The sequence below is a fragment of the Eulemur rufifrons genome, chromosome 8 (assembly GCF_041146395.1).
Source record: "Eulemur rufifrons isolate Redbay chromosome 8, OSU_ERuf_1, whole genome shotgun sequence".
NCBI lineage: Eukaryota > Metazoa > Chordata > Mammalia > Primates > Lemuridae > Eulemur > Eulemur rufifrons.
Window position 1 is genome coordinate 15,044,796 of NC_090990.1, and position 25,683 is coordinate 15,070,478.

At 43.3% G+C, this 25,683-nt stretch overlaps 2 protein-coding genes across 5 annotated transcripts in view; one reads left to right on the forward strand and one right to left on the reverse strand.

The window, feature by feature from the left end:
- The window catches only part of KDM1A (lysine demethylase 1A), a 59,914-nt gene extending 40,228 nt beyond the window's left edge, over positions 1-19,686 (forward strand). The window contains exons 10-21 of one of the 3 annotated variants that reach the window (XM_069477445.1): positions 3,845-3,856; positions 6,367-6,509; positions 6,881-6,971; positions 8,229-8,363; positions 8,928-9,001; positions 9,746-9,857; positions 13,421-13,553; positions 15,084-15,271; positions 15,643-15,757; positions 17,505-17,632; positions 18,288-18,434; positions 19,185-19,686. In XM_069477445.1, the coding sequence (XP_069333546.1) occupies positions 3,845-3,856; positions 6,367-6,509; positions 6,881-6,971; positions 8,229-8,363; positions 8,928-9,001; positions 9,746-9,857; positions 13,421-13,553; positions 15,084-15,271; positions 15,643-15,757; positions 17,505-17,632; positions 18,288-18,434; positions 19,185-19,370 (1,464 nt within the window). In that variant the 3' untranslated portion in view covers positions 19,371-19,686. The remainder of the gene's footprint in view (positions 1-3,844; positions 3,857-6,366; positions 6,510-6,880; positions 6,972-8,228; positions 8,364-8,927; positions 9,002-9,745; positions 9,858-13,420; positions 13,554-15,083; positions 15,272-15,642; positions 15,758-17,504; positions 17,633-18,287; positions 18,435-19,184) is intronic. The other 2 variants (XM_069477448.1, XM_069477447.1) reach the window with 2 other exon arrangements.
- Positions 19,687-21,584: 1,898 nt separating this feature from the next.
- LUZP1 (leucine zipper protein 1) overlaps positions 21,585-25,683 on the reverse strand; it is an 84,282-nt gene continuing 80,183 nt past the window's right edge. For both annotated transcript variants that reach the window (XM_069479526.1, XM_069479527.1), the window contains one exon: positions 21,585-25,638. In XM_069479526.1, the coding sequence (XP_069335627.1) occupies positions 25,483-25,638 (156 nt within the window). In that variant the 3' untranslated portion in view covers positions 21,585-25,482. The remainder of the gene's footprint in view (positions 25,639-25,683) is intronic.

The following is a 25,683-nucleotide window of genomic DNA, read 5'->3' on the forward strand; positions in this document are numbered from 1 at the left end:
GGCTGGGGTGAGTGTATGCAGCTCTTTCTAACTGCCTGTGTGACCGCATCAGCTGAGTCTCCTCAGCTTTCTTTTAGTAGTTATCTGAGGTGCCAGCAAGTCCTCCCTAGAGCGGAAATTCACTCAGCCATTGATTTTTCTTTAGTAGATTGTCCAAGGAAATGAGGTTGTGTTTCTCCATTTATGGACAGCATCAGTCAAAAAAGGAGTGATTGGATGGTTCTGTTGTTCATAGAAATCAATTCTATCCTGTATAAGCTCAGTAGTTCCTTAGAGTTATAAATATGACTTGTAATATTGTCTTAAGGACATATCTCCATACCTAGCCATTTTGCTGCTATAGGAAAAGATCATATAGCAAGTGGTTTTTATTGTTTTTATTGTTTTAATCACAATCATAAGGATCCCTGAAAGAGTTTACCTCTCTGTTGTCTCTCGTCCTACATTTGCAGCTAGAATGGTGAGCTTCTGTGTTTGTTTGTGACAGGGGAAGTTTATTTTGTGGCTCTGGATCACTAGAACAAGGGCTTCTCTATTAATGATATTAAGGAATATAATATAGAGGTCTAAAATAATACGGGGATATTAGGATCTCCCTATAAATAGAAGTGATCTCCCATACCTTAAGGCTATGAAACAATCAGAGCTAATACAGCAGCTGTCTGGTGATGGAGTTATATTCTGACCTATGCTGTAATCAGTTTTAATTGCACGTGGAGAAGGCGGGCAAATAGGGTAATTCGTATTTCAAGAACATTTTGGGAGTCACCAGTGAGGGGACTGAAAACACGGATTGTTGGGGGAGATGGGGAAAATGGCTTTGAATGTTTTCTGCATCTCCTGTACACCAGCTAGTAACTCAGGGGCTTTAGATTCCCCCCTCGCCTTTTTTTGAGTAATGAAAAGGGTATCTTAATCAAATTCCTACAGTGCTGTAGTGTTCTGCATTACAAGGTCTCTGGTCTCCTTTGGGGCAGAGTGAGGGGGCTGCAGGAGGGAGTGTTGTTACCAAATGAGAGTCAAAAGGAAACTGAGACCTTGATTTTCCTCATGGGAATGGCATGTTAGGAAGAAGAAAGACAACACATGAAAGGTAATAGGTGCCAGGTCTCTTACAAACACCCTTAGAACTATAGGTATACTCAATACCTATCATAACTTAGCTGGTTTTCCTTTGTATGCATATACAGTGGTGCTTAGGTTATTAACTTTTGACACAGACCTATTGACCTTTTGGGTTTTCATCTTCCTTTGAAGAAACATCTTCAGTATCTTTACAACAGTCTGTCTCTACCCTTTAAAATCCATGACTGGCAATCCCTGCTTTTTAAAAATAAATGTGAAAACTTCCTGCTTTCCTTTAATGGTCTTGAAGTTGCAAAAGTTTTTTCCTCCTAAGATATAGTTATAATACGACTTTGCTTTTCCAAACTATATTAATTTATTCATTTAACAAGAATTTACTGAGCACCTCTACTATGTGCTAAAAACCGCTAGAGAGAACTGCTTAGACATACCGTGTGTACTTTATCTACACACCCTAATCACTGCTATATAAGGAAGTCAGTTGTTATATACCCTAAAAGATGCCTTATGAGTTTGGGAGGGGAGGACACAACAGTCTGTGTGTAGACTCACATTGAATTTCATTTGGATTAAGGATATACCTGTTGTCCTTATTCCCCCTTTAGCAGTAATAGCCGTATCCCATTTCCCTTGGCTGGTCAGGAGAATCTGAATTAGAAACTCTTCAGAGTAAATTTCTTCTTCCAGGTTTTACCAAAGGAATTAATCTTAATCCTCTTTTACCATAATTCTAGAAGTGCTCAATGGCATGGGATGGGGGAGGTGGAGATTGACTGCGGCCTTCACTGGCCAGATATAGCCAATACAACTTTTTTCAAAATGTGATTCTTCCTGAGGATTTCTTGCTAAATCTCAGAACTTTCTGTACAATCCACTCCACTCTGCTGCTAGAGAGCTTATGAAGACTGGAAGTAAGGTAGATGTACAATGTTTTTGAAGACCTAAAGAGCTTGAGATGATAGAATGCAACCAGATGTAGAATTAAAGAAAGCTATCCTTTTTCCTTTGAGATTACGTCTTGCAGGATCAGGGACCTTGTCCAGAAAGTTGTTTGGCTCTCCTTAAATTTATTCCACATGGGCTAGATACACAGGCTGCCCCTCTCCCAGCCTCAGTCAGAGATGCTCTGTATAATCTGCAGGACCAAAACGATCAGGAATGAATCAAACCTAGTTAGACCAATGAGACTTACCAGATTCTTAGTCTCGAAAGAGCTATCTACCTGGAGCCTTTCATAGAGAAATCAACGGCTTTGAAAAAGTAATCAGAATCTGTTTTTTTGTTTTTTTTTTTTTTTTTTTTTTTTTTTTTTTTGAGACAGAGTCTCACTCTGTTGCCCAGGCTAGAGTGAGTGCCGTGGCGTCAGCCTAGCTCACAGCAACCTCAAACTCCTGAGCTCAAGCGATCCTCCTGTCTCAGCCTCCCGAGTAGCTGGGACTACAGGCATGCGCCACCATGCCCGGCTAATTTTTTCTATATATATTTTTAGCTGTCCATATAATTTCTTTCTATTTTTGGTAGAGGTGGGGTCTCGCTCTTGCTCAGGCTGGTCTCGAACTCCTGAGCTCAAACGATCCGCCCACCTCGGCCTCCCAGAGTGCTAGGATTACAGGCGTGAGCCACCGCGCCCGGCCCAGAATCTGTTAAAAATGATATCCTTTTTGTTTGTTTCTTAGATAGTAAGGCTCTGTATTATTGATCCTTTCCCAAAAAATGCTTCTTAGTTTGCTATTATGAGTTCTCTGTTGTAACGTAGAAATCCACTTACCTTCTAACATAGTGCTTAACCCCATGTAATCATTTGTTGAATTCCTTTCTCAGGATGCAAGTTAAGGACCTAGAATAGAATGGCCAGGTAAAATTAAAATTACTGTGACTTGTGTTTAGAGATTGCCAGTATTTCAATTTCATTATGTTCTTCTTGTTCCATAATTATTTGTAGAACTAATAGAATCCAAGGGTTCTCCCTAAGGGGAAAGAAATGAGCTGCAACACAGGTAGTTTGGGAGTGCTAGGGTAGTCATCTGCTAGAGTTCTTTTCATTGTCTGGGTATGTCAAATGGAACATTTCTAACTAGTTTATTTTTAGAAATGAATTCAAGGTTTAAATGTATTAAAAACACATTTTGGTTTTCTTCCAATAAGTATTGATTTCCTAATGGACACGTATTTTAGTTACTATTTTCCAAATGTTCCTTTATTAGTAATTGCAAAGCGGAATTTTAAAGTTAGTGGGGAAAAGCCAGGTTTCACAGCTATCCCTGGCTGCATCTGCAACATTCCTGTAATTGCTTAACTAGGCCTGACTGCAGACTGTTTTGCATAGTCTCATGAAGCTGACTTGGGTTGGATGGTGTATGGGAGATGCAGTCCTGTCATCTGGTGTCAGTCAAATGTGGCAGTAATCATTTTTGTTTGTTTATGTTGTTGTCATTACTGTTCTGTGTTTTTCCTTTCCTCTTTTCAGTTTTGCTTTTTCCTCACTGCTTTCTGACACCTCTCCCCCTCCCCCCCTCCTCTACACCCCTTTTAACTGCCTTTCTTTTGGCCATTTCTGTGCCTTGACTTTCCCATTTCGGTCTCTGTACAGTCTGTTCCTTATTTTTCTAGTGGTTGCAGCTTCTGAGCTAACAGAATGCTTCTGTCATGCTGTGTGTTTAAAGCCTTGATTTTACTGCTGTCATACAAAACTAAACTTGACGTGGCTGTTGGGCTGTTATTTACAGTTTATTTCTCTCTCTGCTGCACTGGTTAAAAGGACACTGTCAAGGTATTTTTTTTTCATAATTTTTCAAATCATTTTCCTCACTGTTTACAATAACCCATTAAAAGCTTGAAACTTAAATCTTTTCCTTTCGAAGATCCTCTCCATCATACATTCACACTGGTTTGTTGTTGTAGAGTTGCACCTATATGTTGGGCTGGTGCCATTTGAGTTTTTGTTGTTGAAAGCGCATGTAAAACATCAGTTTTTTTGTGGGGGGGGGTGTGGGTGGACTAAAGGGGAAAGTGTAGTGAATCAAGTGGGCTGCTCAGCAAACAGAGGGAAGAAACAAAAGGTCAAATTTGGTCCCTCTAACCTTGACAGTGTCCCTTTAAATATTTCTCTACCACACACCCTGGACCCCAGTTACTGAGCCTGAGTGCTGCATACTTTTTCAGAATGAACTTCCCTATCTGACTGGCACCCTAGCTGCAAAGATTAAAGCTTATCTGAAGCAAGCCATCCAGTGGACACTGGAAGAGCTTTAATCTGTGCCATTTGCACACTTGGGTATTGGCACATTCTGCCTTATCATAGAGCATATGTGATCAAGTCCCTCTTGCTGGTATGGCATCCTCTTGCCAGGCATTTTAGAAGCCACATGTAGAAATGTCACCTTTCTGTACTCCAGGAAAAGAAGTCATGCACATTGCATCTGTGATCAATTAAGATCTCATAACTACCTAGAATTCTTGTTGAAATGTAATTGTTTCCTTTTTGAAAGGAGCACCAAATTTAGACTTCTAGAATCATCTTTTGTAGCATCATTGCAGGAATCGTACTAGAAATAGCAGGTTTCTGAGCAAAATTTTAGCATTGTTTGAGATGCTCTGTTATATTACCATTACATACCACATCAGTGAGGAAAGGTAACTGATGAGAAATAAATGAGATTCCTGCCAAAGTCTCTTGCATTAGTTCTCATAGCTGTGTAATAAAAACAGGTAGGATGTCACCGAGAGCTCTTGTTTTGGCTACAGAGTAGAATGGATAGGTCAGACATTTCTGATCCACCAAGTCTGAGGTATCACCCTGATATATAAATGGCACCAAAGCCTGAATGCACCCAGTGCATAAAAGGCATCCAAAGCCTCATTCTCTGCCCTACTTCTCAACACAAACCAGAATAATCTTAGAGATTTAGATTTTCTTTAGGCTAAGGGTGATTGTCTAATTCATAAAGATATCCTGATCTCTCCCTTGTGTAATCTTTTAGAATCTGACACTTCAGATATGGTTTTGATTAAATCAGTTATGACATCAGTCGTGTTTACAGTCCCAAAGGAGAGTTGCCATCCTCTTCCCTTCTTTTTTGCTTCAGATTACCCTTGTTGCCAGATTCTCTTTACCACACGATGGCTCATGGAGTCAATTGTGTGATCAGTGAAGGAGTGGCTAGTGCTTGGAAATCCTCTGTTTAGTTGGGAAGGGCAAAAACTAAGGAGTTTCAAATAAGAGATGGAGTCCTTAGTGTGATGATTTTGTCAGCAGTTACCTCTCATTGTAAAAGGTCATTCCTCCTCAATATTAGCGATTACTAGAGCTTACTTTCATGTTTTGTTTTTGTGTTACCAATGTTGGGTTCGCTGTAAAGTGAAATCTCGTATTTTGAATCCCGTTTCCCAGTTGTTGCCCAGCTTATGGCAGAGGCTTGCCTTAGACGTGCTTTTGTCCTTCTCTCGCTGCTGCCATGAATTCAGCAATGGGTTTGCAGATACAGTTCACTTTGGGGCTGAATCAAGCAGAGGAGATGCGCGTCAACTAAGTGATGCTATCGATAGGCAGGGACACAGCACGGCCCAGGAGCCTGGTCTTGCAGCTTCATGACCCGTTCTGCACTCTGTTCCCCCTTCGTCCACCATAGTGAGGAGCCAGAGCTCTGGTCCTTCAGTTACTCACAGTCTCTCCTAGGAGCTTTGGACATTCGACTCTGAGCTTACTGGTGCCATAAAACATTCCTACTCTGCAAAAGAATAAAGGCTCTAGTGTGTTCTTATCAACTGGCCATGAAATTCAACTTCTCTCTTCCCTACTCCCGCCTGAAATTCTGTCATCTTTGAGGGGAAGCAGATACCTTGGGCTTCTTATTTTCCCATGCTGTCCTTACTCTGAAGGGTCCTCAGGTGTGTTGACGTGGTTTTTGTTCTCTGGGACTTTCCTAGCGTGTCGTTTGCATGTCAGCCCAGCTCAGCTCAGTGCATGTCGGCTCAGTGCCCCTTGTGCTCCATGTGACTTCAGTTAGCACCAGTGTAAATCTCGTGGCTGTTGCTAGAGGGAGAGTCCTAGCTCTGAGGGCAAACGTGGGAGAAGAGGGAAATATCAGGGCCAAAACATTTCATATCTCATTTAAATGGATTTGACCACTTCATAGAAAAGAAAAATTGAATCATTGTCCTCAAAGGTTTCCCCTTTGAGATACATATTTTGAGCTTTGTAAACTGCAGAGCATTTGTGTTTTCATGGATGGTTATCTTTAGTCTTATAAGGACCAACTCTGCTATACTTCGAATTTTCAGGTTCCTAAAGAGAAAGATGAAATGGTAGAGCAAGAGTTTAACCGGTTGCTAGAAGCTACATCTTACCTTAGTCATCAACTAGACTTCAATGTCCTCAATAATAAGCCTGTGTCTCTTGGCCAGGCATTGGAAGTTGTCATTCAGTAAGTACTTTGACACTGCTTATTGTACAGTGAATTCCGTGTAAAGATTTGCTATTTATGTTTTTAAGTTTTTCAGCAAGTCTTATTTGAGCTAGTTTTCACTTATTTTCATGTGAAAACACCACAAGTAAAAGAAGCATTTAAAATAATTACATGATCCTTAAGGCCTCTCTCAGTTCTGAAATTTTTGCCTTTTATGGTATTGTATATATTTAACGTAGCCTAGAAAATAATTTGCCACCAGCCAACTTTGTTGTTCCTAATTATTAGAGATTTCAGTGGGCTTGATGCCCTTGAGTGTTTTAGATGGATGCCTGTCTCGTGCTGCAGAGCTGACTGTGTGGCCGGGTTATACACATTGTCTCTCTTAGGTTACAAGAGAAGCACGTCAAAGATGAGCAGATTGAACATTGGAAGAAGATAGTGAAAACTCAGGAAGAATTGAAAGAACTTCTTAATAAGGTAAAATTCTGTATTTTCTTCATAGCTGAGGAAGCTTCGATGGGGGGGGATCTTTTAATTTGGAAATTTAAAAAGCATTTCTGGGTTTTCTTCTGTATGGAAGAGAAGGTCTGCATAGTTAGAACTCATTCTTAAGAAAACAATGACTAGTGAAAGGCATTGTTTTACCCGTCAGTCTTTCATTCTAGGAATATTGATAAGTTGTTGCCAGGGAAAATAGATTCTTCCTCTGTGTCCGGTTCCCTTTAGCCTTTCCAAACGTGTCCCAGTGCCCTTGGCTGAATTTTAGGATTAGCAGGAGATCAGCCGTACTGGGGCCAGGTTCCCATCGATACAGACCAACAAATCAGCAGTGAGTTCATTCTATTATTTCTCCCGAGCTGCCAATATCCTCTACCTGCCTTCTCCAGCTGTGTGTCTGTTGAGGGCTCTTCTCTTCCTTCCAGAGCCCCAGGCTTTAGAGCATTAAGTCACCATTTGTTTCTCCTCATCCTGCCAGCTGCAAACATAACATTAGCTTAGGGAGCAGACAGCGTGCAGGGCAAGGGGGGTGGGCAGGTGGTTATAATACAGACTCTGGGTGTGTGTGCACCTTGTGACTGGCCTCTCGCTTCACTTTCCCTGTGCTTCATTTCTTTAGCCTGTCAGATGAAGAGCGCTCCAGCGCACCTTCTTCGTGGGTGGTAGTAGGGATGGAATGGGAAGAGTGGCTTGAGGACTGCCAGCTGTCAGCTCACCTGTGGGGCCCAGTCTCAGGCTTTAACTATCACCCTAGTTTTGTGTAGCATCAGAAACTTGAAAAAAGTAACATTAGGATGATTCCTTAAGGTTCTTTATATGGTGATTTAGCCTTTTTGATTTAAAAAACAAATCATGACAATGTGTTCCCAAAATAAGTTTAAGTTAAATTGGTGGTAGTTTGTTTTTCTTAGAAATTAAATTTATTTTTAATACTGGAGCATTTTTTGTTTGTTTTTAATGGACACTCCTTGCCCTTCTCCTTAGTTTTACAAGACAGAGCTAGTCTGTCTTACCTGATAGTGTTGTGACCTCTGTGTTAAGCCCTATAGGATTTTTTCCCTGTTTCCCAAATGGCGTGATGTAGCCCATCTAAAGAATTCCAAGGCTGGGCGGTGCACCCGTTTTCGTGTGATAGCCGTTTAAGGGAAGAGCCAAACCCAAGGGTACTTGTCATTTGAGGATGAATTATATTTATATTGCTTTCTGAAATGGTAAATTTATACTTTTCCCTCTTAGATGGTAAATTTGAAAGAGAAAATTAAAGAACTCCATCAACAATACAAAGAAGCATCTGAAGTAAAGCCACCCAGAGATATTACTGCTGAGTTCTTAGTGAAAAGCAAACACAGGGATCTGACTGCCCTTTGCAAGGTTTAGTATACATGCCTAACTGGTTTGACTTGGCATCCTAAGAAACAGTACAGATCTGGGGAATTGGGGAAGGAAAGAGCCACTAGTCAGTCACAAGTGCCTGTAGTATGAACAAAGAAGTTTTGATACATAAGGGGCCGTAGGGACTTAATGGGTTAGTTTGGTTTGAGATCTGCTTGTTTTGCAGAATTTCATCACTTTAGCTCGCTTAAGTCTCAGTTTAGCTTTCTCAGTGCCTGTCTTATTGGTGGGGACATGGTAAATGGGCAGGAAATGGTAGCTACTATTATTTTTCTTTGTAACTTTGTAGCACCTTAGTTTATTTCCTTTATTTTCTCCTGCATGTTCCCCTCTCCCACTCCCCCAATCTTACCCTAGGTCCACAGTTGTAGCTTGTTTCCAAGAACAAAAATCCCTGAGCCCTAACCGCAGCCTTAAATTGAGCCACACTTCCTATACATGATCTGAACAAGAAATACGATCCACACCTTATACCTTGTGGTATAAAAAAAACTAGGTAGATACCTCATACTTAAGGATAAATCATTCACTTAATTTTCTCAGGAATATGATGAATTAGCTGAAACACAAGGAAAGCTAGAAGAAAAACTTCAAGAACTAGAAGCCAATCCCCCAAGGTAAGGAAAACACATCAATGTCCAGAGTGATAGCTTTTACTGTTCTTTCTGTGTCAGATTAAGGAGGAAAGTTATAAAGCACAATGGGCTTTTATTTATAATCAGTGAGTGGATTTCAAATTATTTAATGAATGGAAAATATCTGAACATATGACTACTTCTAAGGTTTCTGATTAAATCTCATACTCTTATACTTCAATGTCTGAGTAGGTACCTAAACAGATTGATTTTGAAGAGATAGCCCTTCTCCATAAGATCCAGTATTTGGATGAAGATGTAGTAAATGGAAATTGTCTTATTTGAGTGGGGTAGAAGGTACTGTTGCTTTAAAATTTCCATAATTCTGGGGACTAGGAACTTTTATACTTCATTTCCATTTGACAGTGAATGCTGATCAGATAAAGTCTGTGCTTTATGTAAGACAACTTTTTTTTTTTTTTTTACAACTAATAAGCTTTTATGATGCAAGGTGACTTAGTATGAAAAAATCTCTTTTTTTCAGACATATGAGGCTTAACTATAATTTGCTCTATGTAGTAGGCTTGGCACTGCTTTAGGCACCAGAGATAAAGGGGTTACTAGAACAGTAAGATCCCGCTTTTTTTTTTTACATATAATTTCTTCACATAAGGCACAGTCCCAGCTTAGGTTCCAACACAGTTATTGAGATGACCCATGTTAGCTCATTGAGAATAGCAGTTATGCCTTTTAATAATCCTGTGCTCGCTTGTTCTTCTTTTGCAGTGATGTGTATCTCTCATCAAGAGACAGACAAATACTTGATTGGCATTTTGCAAATCTTGAATTTGCTAATGCCACCCCTCTTTCTACCCTCTCCCTTAAACATTGGGATCAGGTAAATTTCTTTTATCGTTTTTGTTGCATGTGTCTTTGAGAGGGCTCCTAGGAGAAACTGTTAATTTTGTGTATGTTTTTAAACAGCTTTAGTAAGAGGTATCATTTACATACAGTGAAATTCTCCCATTTTAACTGAACAGTTTGATGATTTGCCAGACTAAGTCATGCGCCACCACCACAATCAAGATCCAGAACATTTTGATCATCCTGAAAAGTTCTGTCTTGTCCCTTTGCAGTTAATCTCTCATCCTCTGGCTCCTGCCCCCAGACAACCACTGATTTGCTTTCTGTCACTATAAATTTGCCTATTCTACAATTTCATATAAATTGAATCATACAGTGCATGGCCTTTTGTATATATGTCTTATTTTACTTAGCGTAACGTTTTTGATATTCATCTTTATTGTTTCATATGTCAGTAGTTCCTTTTTATTATTTAGTAACAAATTACATTGTATGGGCAGACCACACATTGTTTATCCACCCGTTGACTGGTGCGTTGATGCACATTTGGGTTGTTTCCCTTGTTTGATTATTAATGAGTGAAGCTGCTTATTTATGAATGTTCATGTCTTTCTCTTGGGTAAATGCCTAGGAGTGGAATTGCTGAGTATTACAGAAAGATTTCCAAATTGTCTTCCCACCAGCAATGTATGAAATTTCATTTGCTCTAAGTCCTCACCAACACTTGGCAATGCCAGTTTTTAAAATGTTAGCCGTTCTAATGGATACGGTAGTATTTGTATTTCCCTGATGACTAGTGACAGTAGAGCATCTCTTCATGTGCTTATTATAAGCCATTCACATGTCTTTGGTGAAATGTCTGCTCAGGTCTTTTGCCTATTTAAAAAGCCTGGTTGTCTATCTTCATGTTGAGTTGTAAGAGTTTATTCTTTAAGTTCTGTGTAGAAGTCCTTTGTCAGATTTGTTTTTGCAGATATTTTCTTCTAGTCTGTGGCTTGTCTTTTCATTTTCTAAATGATATGTCTCAAAGAGCAAAAGTTTTTAATTTTATGAAGTCCTGTTTATAAACTTCAGGCTTTGTGCATTTTATACCCTCAATAATTTGTCTTGGCTGGGCGCGGTGGCTCATGCCTGTAATTTTAGCACTCTGGGAGGCCGAGGCAGGTGGATCGTTTGAGCTCAGGAGTTTGAGACCAGCTTGAGCAAGATGGAGACCCCGTCTCTAGTAAACAAAAAATAGAAATTAACTGGATAACTAAAAATATATAGAAAAGATTAGCTGGGCATGGTGGCACATGCCTGTAGTCCCAGCTACTTGGGAGGCTGAGGCAGAAGGATCACTTGAACCCAGGACTTTGAGGTTGTTGTGAGCGAGGCTGACACCACGGCACTCTAGCCCCGGCAACGGAGTGAGACTCTGTCTCAAAAAAAATAAAATAAAAATAATTAAAAATAATTGTCTCGGCCGGGCGTGGTGGCTCACGCCTGTAATCCTAGCACTCTGGGAGGCCGAGGTGGGCGGATCGTTTGAGCTCAGGAGTTCGAGACCAGCCTGAGCAAGAGTGAGACCCCATCTCTACTAAAAATAGAAAGAAATTATATGGACAGCTAAAAATATATATAGAAAAAATTAGCTGGGCATGGTGGCTCATGCCTGTAGTCCCAGCTACTCGGGAGGCTGAGACAGGAGGATCGCTTGAGCTCAGGAGTTTGAGGTTGCTGTGAGCTAGGCTGACGCCACGGCACTCACTCTAGCCTGGGCAACAGAGGGAGACTCTGTCTCAAAAAAAAAAAAAAAAAAAAAAAAAAAAAAATTGTCTCACTTAAGGTCACAAAGATTTTCTCCTATATTTTCTTCCAGAAGTTTTGTGGGTTTAGCTCTTAGGTTTAGGTCTACAATCCATTTTGAGTTAATTTTTGGGTATAGTGAGAGGTGAGGAAAGGGTTCATATTTTTCAGTATGGTTATGTAATTATTCTAGCACTATCCTTTTCTTCATTTGTCTTGGCACCTTTGTTGAAAATGAGTTGGCCACGTAAGTGTGTTTATGGTCGCTGCTTTCTGTTCATTCATCTGTCCATACTATCTTGATTACTATTGCTTTACAGTCAGCCTTGAAATCAGGTAGTGTAAGTTCTCCAACTTTGTTCTTTTTTAAAATTGTTTTGCTATTTTAGGTCTTCTGTATTTCCATGAAAATTTTAGAATCAGCCTATCAGTTTCTATTAAAAAAAAAAAAAACCTTCTCGGATTTGGATTAGAAGTCCATTGAATCCCTAGATCAACTTAGGGTGAATTGCCATCTTTACAGTATTGAGTCTTCTAATCCTTGAATATAGTATACTTCTCCATTAGATTTTCTTTAACTTAGCGATGTTTTATAGATCTCGGTGGACAGGGTTTACCCATCTTTTGTTAAATTTAAGTGTGATTTACTCTTAAATTGGTGAGAAATCACAGGGCTTCTTCGATATTAAATGGACCAATCTCTAAATCCTAGACTTTGGCCACAGTTAAGACTGTATGGAAGTAAACATTATATTTTTACTTACATATTTTAGTTTTCCTTACACATTTTCCTAGAAAAATCATTTTGACTTCTTAATCTTTAGATTATAACTGGGTAGTCTTTAGTATAATTACAGTGAAGGTCAGACTTGTTAGTGGAAAAAATCGTGCAGAATTACCAGTTCCGTTATGGTTTTTCAAGTAAATCTAAGGCCCTTTCAGTCATTGATTTATCACTTGAAGTGTCAGTGTGTGTCTGTTTGTGATGGTATTAGATTTTGAATGTGAGTGATTTTAACTAATCCTTATGGGGAGCAGATGGGTCAGTCACGAAGTAGCAATAGTTTTGCTGCCAGTCCAGTATTTATCTAATTCCTAAAGAATTATGTTTTCCCCAAGAATTTCTTAGAATTAGAAATATTACATAATATAAAAGTTTCTCTATATAGAAAAATTTTCAGTAAATTCAAAGAAATAAGATCATTTTGGAGATTCTTAACTTCCAGGCTAAATCTTGACTTCTTTACTATATGGATTATCTTGGGCCACTCTTTGTAATCCTAGATTGCCTTTATCTAGTTTGATTGACTTTACTTTTGGAAGTCTTTCTCAACTTTAAATCTGTAAATTTAAGGAATAAAAACTGGTTTTGCACTTGGATAAAAGAAAATGTAATTAGGACAGTGAATCTGATATCCTACAAATCTGTATTGCATTCGAAAGCCAAATAAATAAACTTCAACAGCATCTAATCATGAATTCCTGGATCATTGCTTTCCCCTGTCTGTCCCTCCCCCGTGGATGGTCAGGGCTTGGTGGTACAAGACTATGATAATACAAACTAGGGAAAAAAGAAACTTCCCCGACCTCGCTGCCCAAAGATTAGGGGCATTTTGGTGTTTTTTTCTTTTTCTTTCAGTTTCCTTTGGCAGCTATAGCCCAAGACTGAGTGTTCTTTAATTTCTGCCTTAAAATATTGACTGTTTGTGTAAGCTTGTGTTTTTCAGCATTGTCCTACAGAATTTGGTACAGATGGTATAGATTAGATTAAGAAAATGTTGGAAATATGTCCTTTTCTCTCCTCTTTAGGATGATGACTTTGAGTTTACTGGCAGCCACCTGACAGTGAGGAATGGCTACTCATGTGTGCCTGTGGCTTTAGCAGAAGGCCTAGACATTAAACTAAACACAGCAGTGCGACAGGTTCGCTACACGGCCTCAGGTACGTCACTGCTTTGCAGGTGGCATTCCTCTCCTGAAACAGGACTGATGTTTTGTTGAGATGACCTACGGCAAGAATATTAGGTACATTTCCTAATAAAATGTTTTATAAACTATGATTCCTGGATAAAAATTTGCATTTGCAGATAGTTGAGCCCATAAAATCTTTGGTGGTTCTAACCCCCTTCATTTTGTAAACCAGAAAATTGAGGCAGGTTTTAGAGTTTCCAATTTGTGCATGAACTAGTTTGGTATTACCAGTTGAGTGTTCCTAATCCAAAAATCTGTGATCTGAAATGCTCCTCCAGGGAGCGTTTCCTTTGAGCGCCATGTCAGTGCTCAAAAAGTTTTAGATTTTGGTGAGCCAGTGAGTTTGCATCTAATTTTCCTGAGTATTTGTAAATACCGGGACTCTGGCTCCTGGGCTCCAGTGGGCCCTGCCCCTTATATTTCACCGTCTGCATCTTGGTCTTTGGATCCATTCTGGCTTTTCCTATTCCGGTGGGCTAATTTGCTCAGGCTAGTTCTGGAGCAGTCCTGCTAGTAAGTTGACTTCATCCCTGTGATTCCTATGAGGACTCAGCAACATTATTGTTGTTGGTTTCAGAGTACACTGAATGCAAAGTGCAGAAAACTGCCACATCCAGCACTCCTTAGGATAACTCGTCACCTCTCTCTCTGAAGGCCCTTGTGTGACTGCCTGGGCATGAGAAGTGGAGGTGTAGCTACCAGTCTTACCCTTCGTGGCCCCTTTCCTAGAGTTGCTGAGATCACCAGCAGCCACTGAACGTTTTCCCTCAGAGGCGGCTTCTAGCTGACAGTGTCGGGAAGATCTGTAACCTTTAGTCTTTTGCAGTCAGAGGGAGAACAGTGACAGTAGCTGTTGTCATTTCCCCTGGTTCTGCAGCCACAGAAAATGGGCATATACTGAGCTCTCATACTTACTTTGAGCTGTTTATATATGTATTTTTAAAAATTATATAAACAGGCAGTCATTAAAAAAGGAAAAATGATGTTAACTTTAGTGCCCTTTATGAGGTCAACTGTGAGCTCATTCATACTCTGACAAGCTGCGTGTGTCCTCGAGAACAGCGGGCTCCACAGCTGTGGGCTGCGCCCCTCAGACCTGCGCCACAGCCTCTCGGTTCTTAGCGAGCAGCTGACCACAGCGGACAGGCATCGCTTCTATTGGGGCCGACATTGGACTCTTACTTGTGATCTAAATTTACTCTGGTCAATGCTAAGGTCCTTTCATTGGTCCAGAAAGATCACCCAGTATATCAGGAGGGTAGTATGGGGTAACAGTTAAGAACTCTGAAGTTCACAATGAGGGTTTAAATCATTAAACCCTTAGATGAGTTGCTTCACCTCTACATCAGTTTTATTATGTGACACATGAAGATAATAAAAATAGATATACAGACTTATAGTCAGAATTGAGAAAGATGATCCTATTGTGCACTCAGAGTTCAGTGCCCTTACCAATACCGTCGTCATCACCAATAAATTCTTTTCCTACCACCCTCTGTAGGATGTGAAGTGATAGCTGTGAATACCCGCTCCACAAGTCAAACCTTTATTTATAAATGCGACGCAGTTCTCTGTACCCTCCCCCTGGGAGTATTGAAGCAGCAGCCACCAGCTGTTCAGTTCGTGCCACCTCTTCCCGAGTGGAAGACGTCTGCAGTGCAGAGGATGGGATTTGGCAACCTTAACAAGGTAACCCGGTCTGGGCGTCTTTCTCTGCACACCCGGTGCACAGACGTCCTCAGCGGGGAGAGGGCTGTGCCCTCAACCGTGATGTCAGGGCCGAGGCCTGTCGGTCCGTTCCCTTCAGTGCTTAATTGTAAACTGTCCATACAGACTTAGTCTTGGGGTCATTTTACAGACCCAGGCCTACAAAAAGAGGGCCATAAATGTTATCCTAAATAATACATTTATAATAGGGATTTGTGGGCTCAAATGGAAGTGGATTAGAAGAGACTTTAATAAAGTCTTGAGGAAAAAGTGCTTCCTGTTGATGTACAGCTGTGCTTAAAGCCGTATCATCCGAGCCCCGTCACCAGCTCACGTGCCCTTTCTCACGGTAGGTGGTGCTGTGCTTTGACCGGGTGTTCTGGGATCCGAGCGTCAATTTGTTTGGGCATGTTGGCAGCACCACCGCCAGCAGGGGCGAGCTCTTCCTCTTCTGGAACCTTTATAAAGGTAAGTCTTCTAGTGGTCGTCGTTTTCACACCCTTTTAGGGAAAGTCTGGGTTTTCTCAAATGTATACGCCTTAATTTCTCTTTCCATTAACTCAACAAACAATTCCTGAAATACCTTCTAGGTACTGAAAATATGGGGAGGAAAAAAAAGCCTTCGGGGAGCTCACAGCCTAGTGGGGTGTACAGTAAGGAGGCAGGCAGTCCCAGAACAGCACCAGGGAGAGGGACAGGCTGAAAGCCCAGGTTCCTGGGACAAAAGCATTAACTCAGCCAGGAGGGACAGGTTCAGGGAGGCTTCCTGGAAGAGAAAATTTGTATTCCTCATTCTCAGACTGACTTGCCCCTGAATCTTTGAACACTTCCTTTAGAATGTATCAAACTCCTACCTCCTGTTCACTTACTTTTATTCTGTAATGGGACCACCCTTAACTCTGTATAGACCTGAAGAAAGCATATTAGTACCTTTCCACGGAAGGGCTGTGAAACAGTAAGACATCCCGCCACGCAGCAGGACCAAGAGGCACGGCCTTGACGACACGGGCACCTCAGTTAGCCAGCGTGGCGTGCACCCTCACTGCTCACAGTGAACCGTCCTTCACACTCTGGGGCCTCTGACTCGGCAGAGCACGTCGTTTTCTGACACAGCTGAGTGTGCATTCGCTTGCCCGTCCGGGCCACCAAGTCCCGTCAGTGCCCGCTCAGCATCTCTCGCAAACCTGTTGGCTTCTCTGCTGCTGCCCACCTCCCAGTCCAGGCCACTCTCACCTCTTACCTGGGTGGCTACCAGTAGCTACTGCCGATACTCCTGCTTCTCTCGGTGGCTTTCCATCGCTGCAAGAACATGTTCCCACTCCTTCCCATTGCCCTGAGGCCCCTCGTAGTCCAGCCCCAGCCCCTCCACCCCGCTCCGCTCGCCAGAGTCCAGGCACACACGCTCGCCCGCCCCGCCCCCGCGCCTGGAGTGCACTGTGCTCTTTTCCACCTCAGCCTCCGCGTGTACTGTGGTCTGAGCCCGGCTGCTTTCCTTTTTTTCCCTCCTCTCCCTTCCCGACCTGGTGCTGCACTACTTAGGCTTCAGGTTTTCAGGTCTTGACCTGAACGTATTCAGAGAGGCCTTCCAGGTCACACATACCCCACTGCCTTGACGTGTATTCTTTTCCCTGTATCCTGTGTGTTTCAGCATAGCTTTATCACAGTCCATAATTCTCTGTGTAATTGTGTGCCTGTTGCTTTAATGGGCTATATAGTCTAGTCCATATCCCCATCATCCAGTATGTGCCTACCACATAAGTCTGCTGCGTAAATAAATATTCACCAGCTGGGTGACTGAAGGCAGTGATGGGCTTAGAGGGGCCTGGGATAGCTGTAAGGGATGTCACCATTGTCGTGGAGCTATCTAAGGCATCAGGCCTAAGAATTCTGTGCCAAAATATAGGGGTCCTTGTTAGTTTTCTTTCGTTGGCGAGGCTTGAGATGATACCTTCAGGACTGCTGTGTTCTGCGCAGTAGAAGCAGTGAAGTGCCCGAGTCACACTTGACTCGCTGTAGTCTGCCAGCTCCCTTCTAGCCGATTGGTGAGGATAGGTTCAGTTTACTGTTTCAGAAACGGAACTTGGCTCTAGGATCTGAGGGATGTCACCTCTCCTGTCATCAGATTTCACAGCACCAGGAATAAAGGGGCCTGGCAAGGAAGTTCTTGAGAAAAGTCTGTAGGAAACCCCTGGAATTGTCCTTTTTGTTTCCCCAGCTCCAATATTGTTGGCACTAGTGGCAGGAGAAGCTGCTGGTATTATGGAAAACATAAGCGACGATGTGATCGTTGGCCGATGCCTGGCCATTCTCAAAGGGATTTTTGGTAGCAGCGCGGTGCCCCAGGTAAGTAGGTGGGTGCGGCCCGTGGGGTCTGCGGTTCAGACTCAACCGGGGTTTGATGGGGTTGTAGCACAGGCTCCCGGTCAAGTCAGTGTCAGCCAGAATTGAGAAGTGTGTGCTGAGTTCATGTGAATCATGAATGTTTGGAGTTCACGCCCTTAAGTGTGGGGTTCAGAAAAGTCCCCCAGTACATTGGCTGGGGAACGTGGAGGCTGTTAGCTACATTTCTCCTCTGCCTGAAGCGTCATCACCCCTGCCTTTTAGACAAAGTGGCCAGATTACAGTATCTCAAGGAAGTCTTCAGAGAATCTCCTTGTACTGTTTTCTATTCTTTAGGCCCATTGAACTACTTGAACCCCTTATTCCTTTGAAGGAAGGCCTGTTAAATACTTCATGTGAATTTACAGAACAGAATAAAGACCAAGTCCCGTTTAGATCTCTGGATTCATAGACAGGAACGCAACATGGAGGCTTCCTCGCTGTCTGAGGTCATTTTGCCTCGGTGTATTTCAAAGCAGAATATTCATCACTTGGCTCTCATGTCTCGTCACTCTCTCTCTCACTTGCACAACCCCACCCACCACTGCTTTTCTGCCTTTTAGATGACTGGCTTTCCTTGGTGACTAGTAATGACTCTTGCTCATGGTTTCTCCCCTAGCCCAAGGAAACTGTGGTGTCTCGCTGGCGTGCTGATCCCTGGGCCCGGGGCTCCTACTCCTATGTAGCCGCAGGATCATCTGGCAATGACTACGATTTAATGGCTCAGCCAATCACTCCTGGCCCCTCGATTCCAGGTGCCCCACAGGTGAGAAACTGGCAAATTATCTGGGCTTATTTGGGAAAAGGCCAAGATCTCAGGGTAAAAATGATGTCACCTTCTTTTTTAGATTTTAATTGTTCTATCCTTGGACCCTTTCATATAAGCAAGGGCAGAGGAAAAGAGATGAGCAGTATTATTTGTGTCAGATTTCTCATATTTTGGCTTTGTAAATCTAGGCAGTCTATATTCAAAGTGGAAGAGTCCTGAATATAACTCAGTAACTTTTTTCCTTATTTAGTATTTCCTCTAAAAAGCAAAACTGTTTTTAATTGCAACTCATTTTGTAGTGGCTCATAGGATTGTTGCAGGGTCTCAATCACTAGGGGCTTCCAGGGCATGCCCCTGAGGAATGACCGTGGGTCCTTCTCTAGACCTTTATGCCAGACGCTGCTCCAGAGAGCAGTAAGGCTTCCTCATGTAAATGCTCTATGCTCCAGAGGAGTTAAGCTCCCCCAGTAATTACTGCTAGAATTGAGATCAGTAAATTGATAAGAACAGATGCCTTAATAAACATCACTCTAGAACTAGAGCTGGCCTGAGTTTTGTTCCCTTTCTTTCTGCTTCTGTCAGTTCTAGGAAAATGCTTGCTGATGAGGGAGACTTTGGAAGAATGATGAACAGTAGCTGGGTTGGAGGGGATCAGCCTTCAAAGGTCAATGAGAATTTGCAAGTTCAAATACAACAAAAATAAAGGCGTATTTGTAACCTGCTGATTTTCTTTTTCCCCTGAAATAGCCAATTCCACGACTCTTCTTTGCCGGAGAACATACAATCCGTAACTACCCAGCCACAGTCCATGGTGCTCTACTGAGTGGACTGCGAGAAGCCGGAAGGATTGCGGACCAGTTCTTGGGGGCCATGTATACCCTGCCTCGCCAGGCCACACCAGGTGTCCCTGCACAGCAGTCCCCAAGCATGTGAAATAGATGCATCCTAAGGGAAGAGGCCCACGTGTGTGTTTTTTGCTATGTAAGCAAAGTTCTTCTAGCAATACTAGATTCCACGGAGAAAATCCCGTCTTGGAGTCTGGGCTCATGCTGAGCTGACGGAGCTCCTGATGTGACAAGGGAGGTTGCTTCCTTTGAGTGACTTAGAACATAGGGAGGAACTTGTCCATTAGTTTGGAATTGTGTTCTTCATAAAGACTGAGGCAAGCAAGCAAGTCTGTGAAGTAACATCTTAGTCTCTTGTATGTGGTTTTTTTTTATATTTTGAGAATAAAACTTCATATAAAATTAATCCTCTCTTCTCTTTGTTTCCCTTTTGTGGGTTGGAGTTCCATATGAGATAGGAGTGTCACTCCTTTGGAAATGCCAGCTTTACTCTATAGCAATAATAATACGTGTATTTTCTCCCCATTGAAGTAAGGAGGACGTTTACAGAGGAGGAGAATGGTTTGGCCAGAAGATGAGGTTGAGGGGTCCCATGGAAGCAGTGCACGTACTGGTCAGTGAGGCTGGACTTCCCCACTGGACCGTGCGGTGGTGGTGTGCCAGCCAGCAGCATGGATGTTAGGACACGCGGTGAATTTTTATGGTAAAACACAAGACTTCAAACAAAGTTTGGGCCTCTGGCAGACCATTCTGATTTTATTCTCCAAATTTTCTCCATGGGTTTGCACTAACTTTCAAATGCTATTGAAGGTATTGGTGTCAGTTTTGGGAAGTATTGTACAAGGAGATCAAAGGCTTAGGTAACTTAGCTGATGTAACAAATTACCACAAATTCAGTGGCTTAAAACAACAGGAATCTGTTTTAAGTCCTGGATGCCCACAGTCTAAAATGGGTCTGCAGGGCTGCGTTCATTTTGGAGGCTCTGAGGGGGGAGAATCAATTCATTTCCTTGCCTTTATTGGCTCCTGGTGGCTGTCTGCATGCCTTGCCTGTGGCCCCGTCATCCCCCTTCAGAGCACATCACTCCAGTCTCTGCTTTCGTCATCACGTTGCCTTTTCCTCTGTAGTCAAATCTTGTCTCTCTCTCTTATTAGGATATTTGTGATCACATTTTAGACCCATCTGGATAATCCATAATCTCCCTCATCTCAAAATCCTTAATGATACCTATAAAATCCTATTTGCCATGTAAGTTAAAAATATCTTTAGAAGAAGGGAATAGTACCTGTTGGTACCTGTTCCTTCCCCCAAGAGCTCCTAACAGATAATCTATGTTGCTAATACTACAAGTGCATGTAATGTCCCTTAAAGGAGGTTTTACTCTTAGTAGGATTTTAAGGGACATTAATTGGTGGTCTGACTGGAAGATGAAAATGGAGAGAGCCTTTTCCCCTAGTCTTGGAATGGGTGACAACAATGGAAAAAATCCACGCGGCAGGATCAGGGTAAGTGGTGTACCTGCCGAAAAGGTGAGAACCGTGGGCAGTGGAGGCGCATGGGTGTTGGTGCACCGTCTGTATCTGAATCCCAGCTGTGCCGTTAACACTGTTAGCTCACAGGGGTGAGGTTCAGCGTCCAGTCCGGTGGTAGATGCTCTTAAGGGTTTTTGTTTTTTAAATAGATGGCACAGGCAGCGTGACAGATGATTGTTTTTTGTGACAGTAGACAAGCCTGAAAATAAAATGTAGCAAAGAAATACTTGATTGTAACTGTACAGTTATGTTGGTCCCAGGTATGTCCTTTTCCGGGACTTGGCTAACATTTCCAGTCCTTACAGCATCAATAATTGGCTAGGTATTGTATTTTTTTTTGTTTGTGGTTTTTGTTCATTTGTTTTGATAGGGTCTTGCTCTGTCACCCTGGCTAGAGTGCAATGGTGTCTTCATAGCTCACTGCAACCTCAAGCTCCTGGGCTCAGGTGATCCTCCTGCCTCAGCGTCCTTAGTAGCTGAGACTACAGGTGTGCACCACCATGCCCTGCTAAGTTTTCTACTTTTTGCAGAGACATGGACTTGCTTTTGCTCAGTCTCTAACTCCTGGCCTCAAGTAATCCTCCTACTTTGGCTCCCAAGGCATGAGCCACTGGGTATTTTAAATAAAATAGAGTAGAATATACTAGCTGCACCAATGAATAGGGAACAGCAATATGTAGAGATAGCAACAAAACTGGCATCAGTGATTCACAAATCACACAGCATATGGAAACTAGGGAGCTTTATTGGTTACATATTGTGCTGCAGAGCCAACAGAGAGCATTAGCCAGAGGATACATGCAGACAGGCAGCTTCGACTATATACATGCACCCAAGGAGCCCTGAGCCACTGCTCATGGCCATGCCCTGGTTTCCAGTGACGGGTTCTGGCCTCCTTGGTCCCATGCTTGGAGCAGGAATGTCGAAGCTGCTGCACCTAGACTCCAGGGGCAGGGCTCTGAGACCAGAGCACCTGCCTAAGCAAGTAGGTGTGGACCAACAGACTAATGTCCCCAGCAGAGGAGCCTATAATGCAATAACAGTTTATTTGAGGACTACCTTCCTAGCCCTCCCAATCTTTAAAATACAAAAAAATAGACTATTCTCTTAAAAATACATTCCATTCAGTATATGTTCTGAGCTGTGGAGCAGCAGGAAAATAGGGCCCCTTTCCTATGATCTTGGTTGTGAGGCTTTGAGGAGAACCCTGTTCCCCACTTGGGGTGTTCAAAAGATAATCCCTAAAAGCAGCTCTTCCAAAGCAGTCTTATCAGAGTAAGAACAACAAAAAACCCCATACCAACAAAGGCAGCCAGGGACCCTGCCTCTGGGTCCCCATTCCTTTACTGGGAAGTGTGACACTTGGCACTGACCACTAACTATAAAGAACTAAAACTGCCCCAGGACAACATGTCCAAGAACACTATAGACACTGCCCCCACCCCCCCAATCCCTAGCACCCCACGAAAGGGGGAGGATTTGTGTGCAAGCTTGCCCGCATCGGAGGTTGGAGTCTTGGCCCCACTGCAGATCCCTGTAACCCACGCTGTAACTGCGTTGTTGCCACTCAAAAGCAAATGGCCATGGCTGCTTTGTCCACCACCAGCTTTCTCCGGTGGTTTTAGTATCAGTGGCAGGAGGTGGAAGAGACTAGCTGCTGGCATTTAGCCAGCTCTACTTGTTCTAACCAAGCAGCTCTAGTGCCAGGTTCCCCAGTCTCACTAGAGCCCTCCAACAACCACACACCTGCTGGTAAAATTTAGGAGTTAGAGCCAAGCTGCAGAAGAGGCTTGTCATAACAGTGGGTTTGATGGCTAGGACAGTGCTAGTATTTGGCTTGATTAGATAACTATTCAACTACCAGGTCTCCCCTGTATTTGGAGGCTTCCTCCAGGACCTCTGATCATGAGGCCTGGGTCCAAACAGTCACACCTTGGTTGCTTGTCAGAAACATGCCTTCCAACTTTGGAATCTGAGAGCCAGCCTTGCCAGCCCTTTGAAGCCCAGAGGAACTAAGCCTCCAGCCTTCACTTGCTATTACAATGTTATTTTCTGCAATGCTGAGGACATTTAAAAATAAAATCTATTTTACAGCCGTTGTAGAAAATGTGCAGATTAAAGAAACAAAATATTTATCCTGAAATAACTGTTAACAATCAAACCCTATTGCACTCAGATTTCAAGATGGCAGCCCCGGCAAAAGGGCACCACAGCTGTCCCTCTTCCACAGAGCATCTTGAGTCGCGGCACATGCTGGTGCTGCTGAAATGTGGAAAGATCCAGACTTTGGCACCAGGAGCTACAGCACCAGAATCCAGGGCTCCAATACCCAAAGACAAGAATTATTGGTGAGATCTTTTTAAGCGTGGCTTGGTGCCCTTCTGTTTCCCGCAGGGAAGAGCCACAGACTTAATTTCCTATGCCTTCAGATGACCACCACAGAGGTCAACTTCCTTTGAACTCAGGGTTGCCAACCAGTGACGGAGAATAGCAGGGGGGCTGCAAGTGAAGGCTTGCAGCCTTGAGTGAGCTAGTTTCTGGCCAGTGACTAAGGAGAAGCAGCAGAAAGAAATTTTGAAAACAGCATCTTAAATCGAGCATCTGAGGTGGGGATGTGAAGAAAGGTAAGCCATGTGACAGTGCCCTTAGATTGGCAAAACTCCAGAAAATAGAAGTATGAGCAACACATTCCTGTCTCTGAGGGTAGGTGGGTGCACCCCCATGGGGATTGCCAAGTCTGATGCAGACAAGGGCAGGATGAATACTGGTTCCCATGCTGGGTGGAGACAGAGAAAATGACTCAGATTCCTCTTGAGGAAGTCTTGAGTCTTCCTCTTGCCAGGAAATTCATAGGAGATGTACAAGAACAGGAGATACACAGACTTGTGTTATGGAAAGCACCCTCGCCTGAAACCCAGGAGATAACTGTGTGGCACTGGGCAAGGCTGATGCCACAAAGGGCCTCAGAGACCATCTAACCTAATCCCTTCGTGTTACAGACTGGAAAACGGAGGCCTAGGGAGCTTCTCTAAGCTCAGCCCCATGAGATTAAAACATGGGGAAGCTAGAAAACATAAGGCCCAGGAAAACCACCGCAGGGAGGAGGAAGTCACATTCCCCAAACCCACGTGGATGATCCTGCCAAAAGCAGGAATCATCACACACGGGATAGTAAAAACAGAAAAACCTTAGAATACCAGATGTGGGGCCCTTAGACACCATCCATTTCAAAGAACTCATTTTACAGACTAGGAAACTGAGGCTCCAAGAGGACAATGACTTGCCCAAGGTCACACAACAATGAAGTAACAAAGCCCTGGAAAAAATCCCGTTTTCCAGACTCCTAATGCTCTCGCTATGAAGGCAATTGCATCTGCTTTATAAAGGCAGCCTTTGAAAGGGGATCCCTTTGAATTGAGAGAATGCTATAGAAAAAGCAGTGCCAAAACATCCAATTCTTTTTAACTTCCCCAGGTGATTGGTTGGTATAAGGAAACTAACCAATTTTTATTTATGTGGTTTCCTGAAAGGTTTGCTGCATTGTGAACTGTATAAACCTGAGTCCCTCGATGGGCATGTATCATCTTTCCTCCAATGAAGTCATCATAATGATAGTCAACTTGCAGAAGCCAGGGGCCCACGTCCGTAGGAATGCATCAGCTTGGTAAAGTGCAAGGCCTCCTCCGTGGGGGATGGAGGAGGAGGAACAGGAGGGAGTATTCTTGTAGTCCATGCCTTTCATGGAGCTATTGCTTATGGAGTGACTAAAGGGAAGTTGCTTCTTCCAGTCTGCTTTCCCCCTTGCTGGGCACTTCCTCGAAGGCAGAGTATGCTAGGTCAGGCCCAGCTTAACCTAGGGATTTTCCTAGGGTGGAAACGATGAAGTCAGCCTGAAGTCTCCAGCCACAGGAGAGAGAACAGGCGATGCCAGCAGCATTACTGGTGCCCAGGGAAGGAGATGCATGAGGCTTGTGCACTTCTGGGTGCCTCTGAAGGTGAGCAGGAGAGCTGGGGTTGGGGAGGGATGATGTCATTCCGATGGATATCTGCAAGCTCTGGCCCCGGGAACCAATGGTCAGCCAGGGCCAGGTCAGACAAACTTCAACCTAAAGGGTAGTCCCATAATCCCTTTGAGGCAGCACAGCCCTCTTCTGCTTTAAAAGTCTAATAAGGAAAGCCCCCTAGATGGAGCTCATGGCTGGTAAGTCTTAGTGGGTATTTGAGCTCTTAGGGCAAACAAGGAGTGAATTGGATGTGGTGAAGACACTGAAATCAGAACATAAACCACCCAGACAAGGGACTGCTCTATGATACAGAAACAACCCACCAAGGGGCAGAGAAGAGCTTTTGACTGCTGCTGTACGGTGGGGGATTTCTACATCTTTCCCCATTTGGGGGCCAGGATGATCCATACTACCTTGGGAACAGGGACAAGGAGACGAGGACTCATGCATCAGGGAAGGCTGGGCCTGGGTGACTGTCCAGCTTGTAGTCTGGTTCCCTCTGGCGAACTGGCAAAAATTACCTGAGCCATAGCCTGGCTCTATCATGGTCTCTCCCAGCCAAGGCCCTGTGTCTAGCCTGGTCAGCTGGCCTTGGATCCTTCACAGGGCAGGAAGGTGGAAGAGCAGGAGCAGAGGAGAGACAGCAGACCTCATCCAGCGGGCTCAGTTTTCCTCAGCACAGGGCCTGGTTGGCCGTAAGCGTTCCTCAGCCCGTACTCGTCCAGACTCTGGTAGCCCCTGCTTCGTGGGCAGTTCTGACTGTTCCAGGGAATTGTGCAGTCGCTTGTAGACACTGAGTGTGCAGTCTTCACCTTCCTCCTGTGCCAATAAATAACAAAAGTGAGCTGTGGAGGACAGTATAGT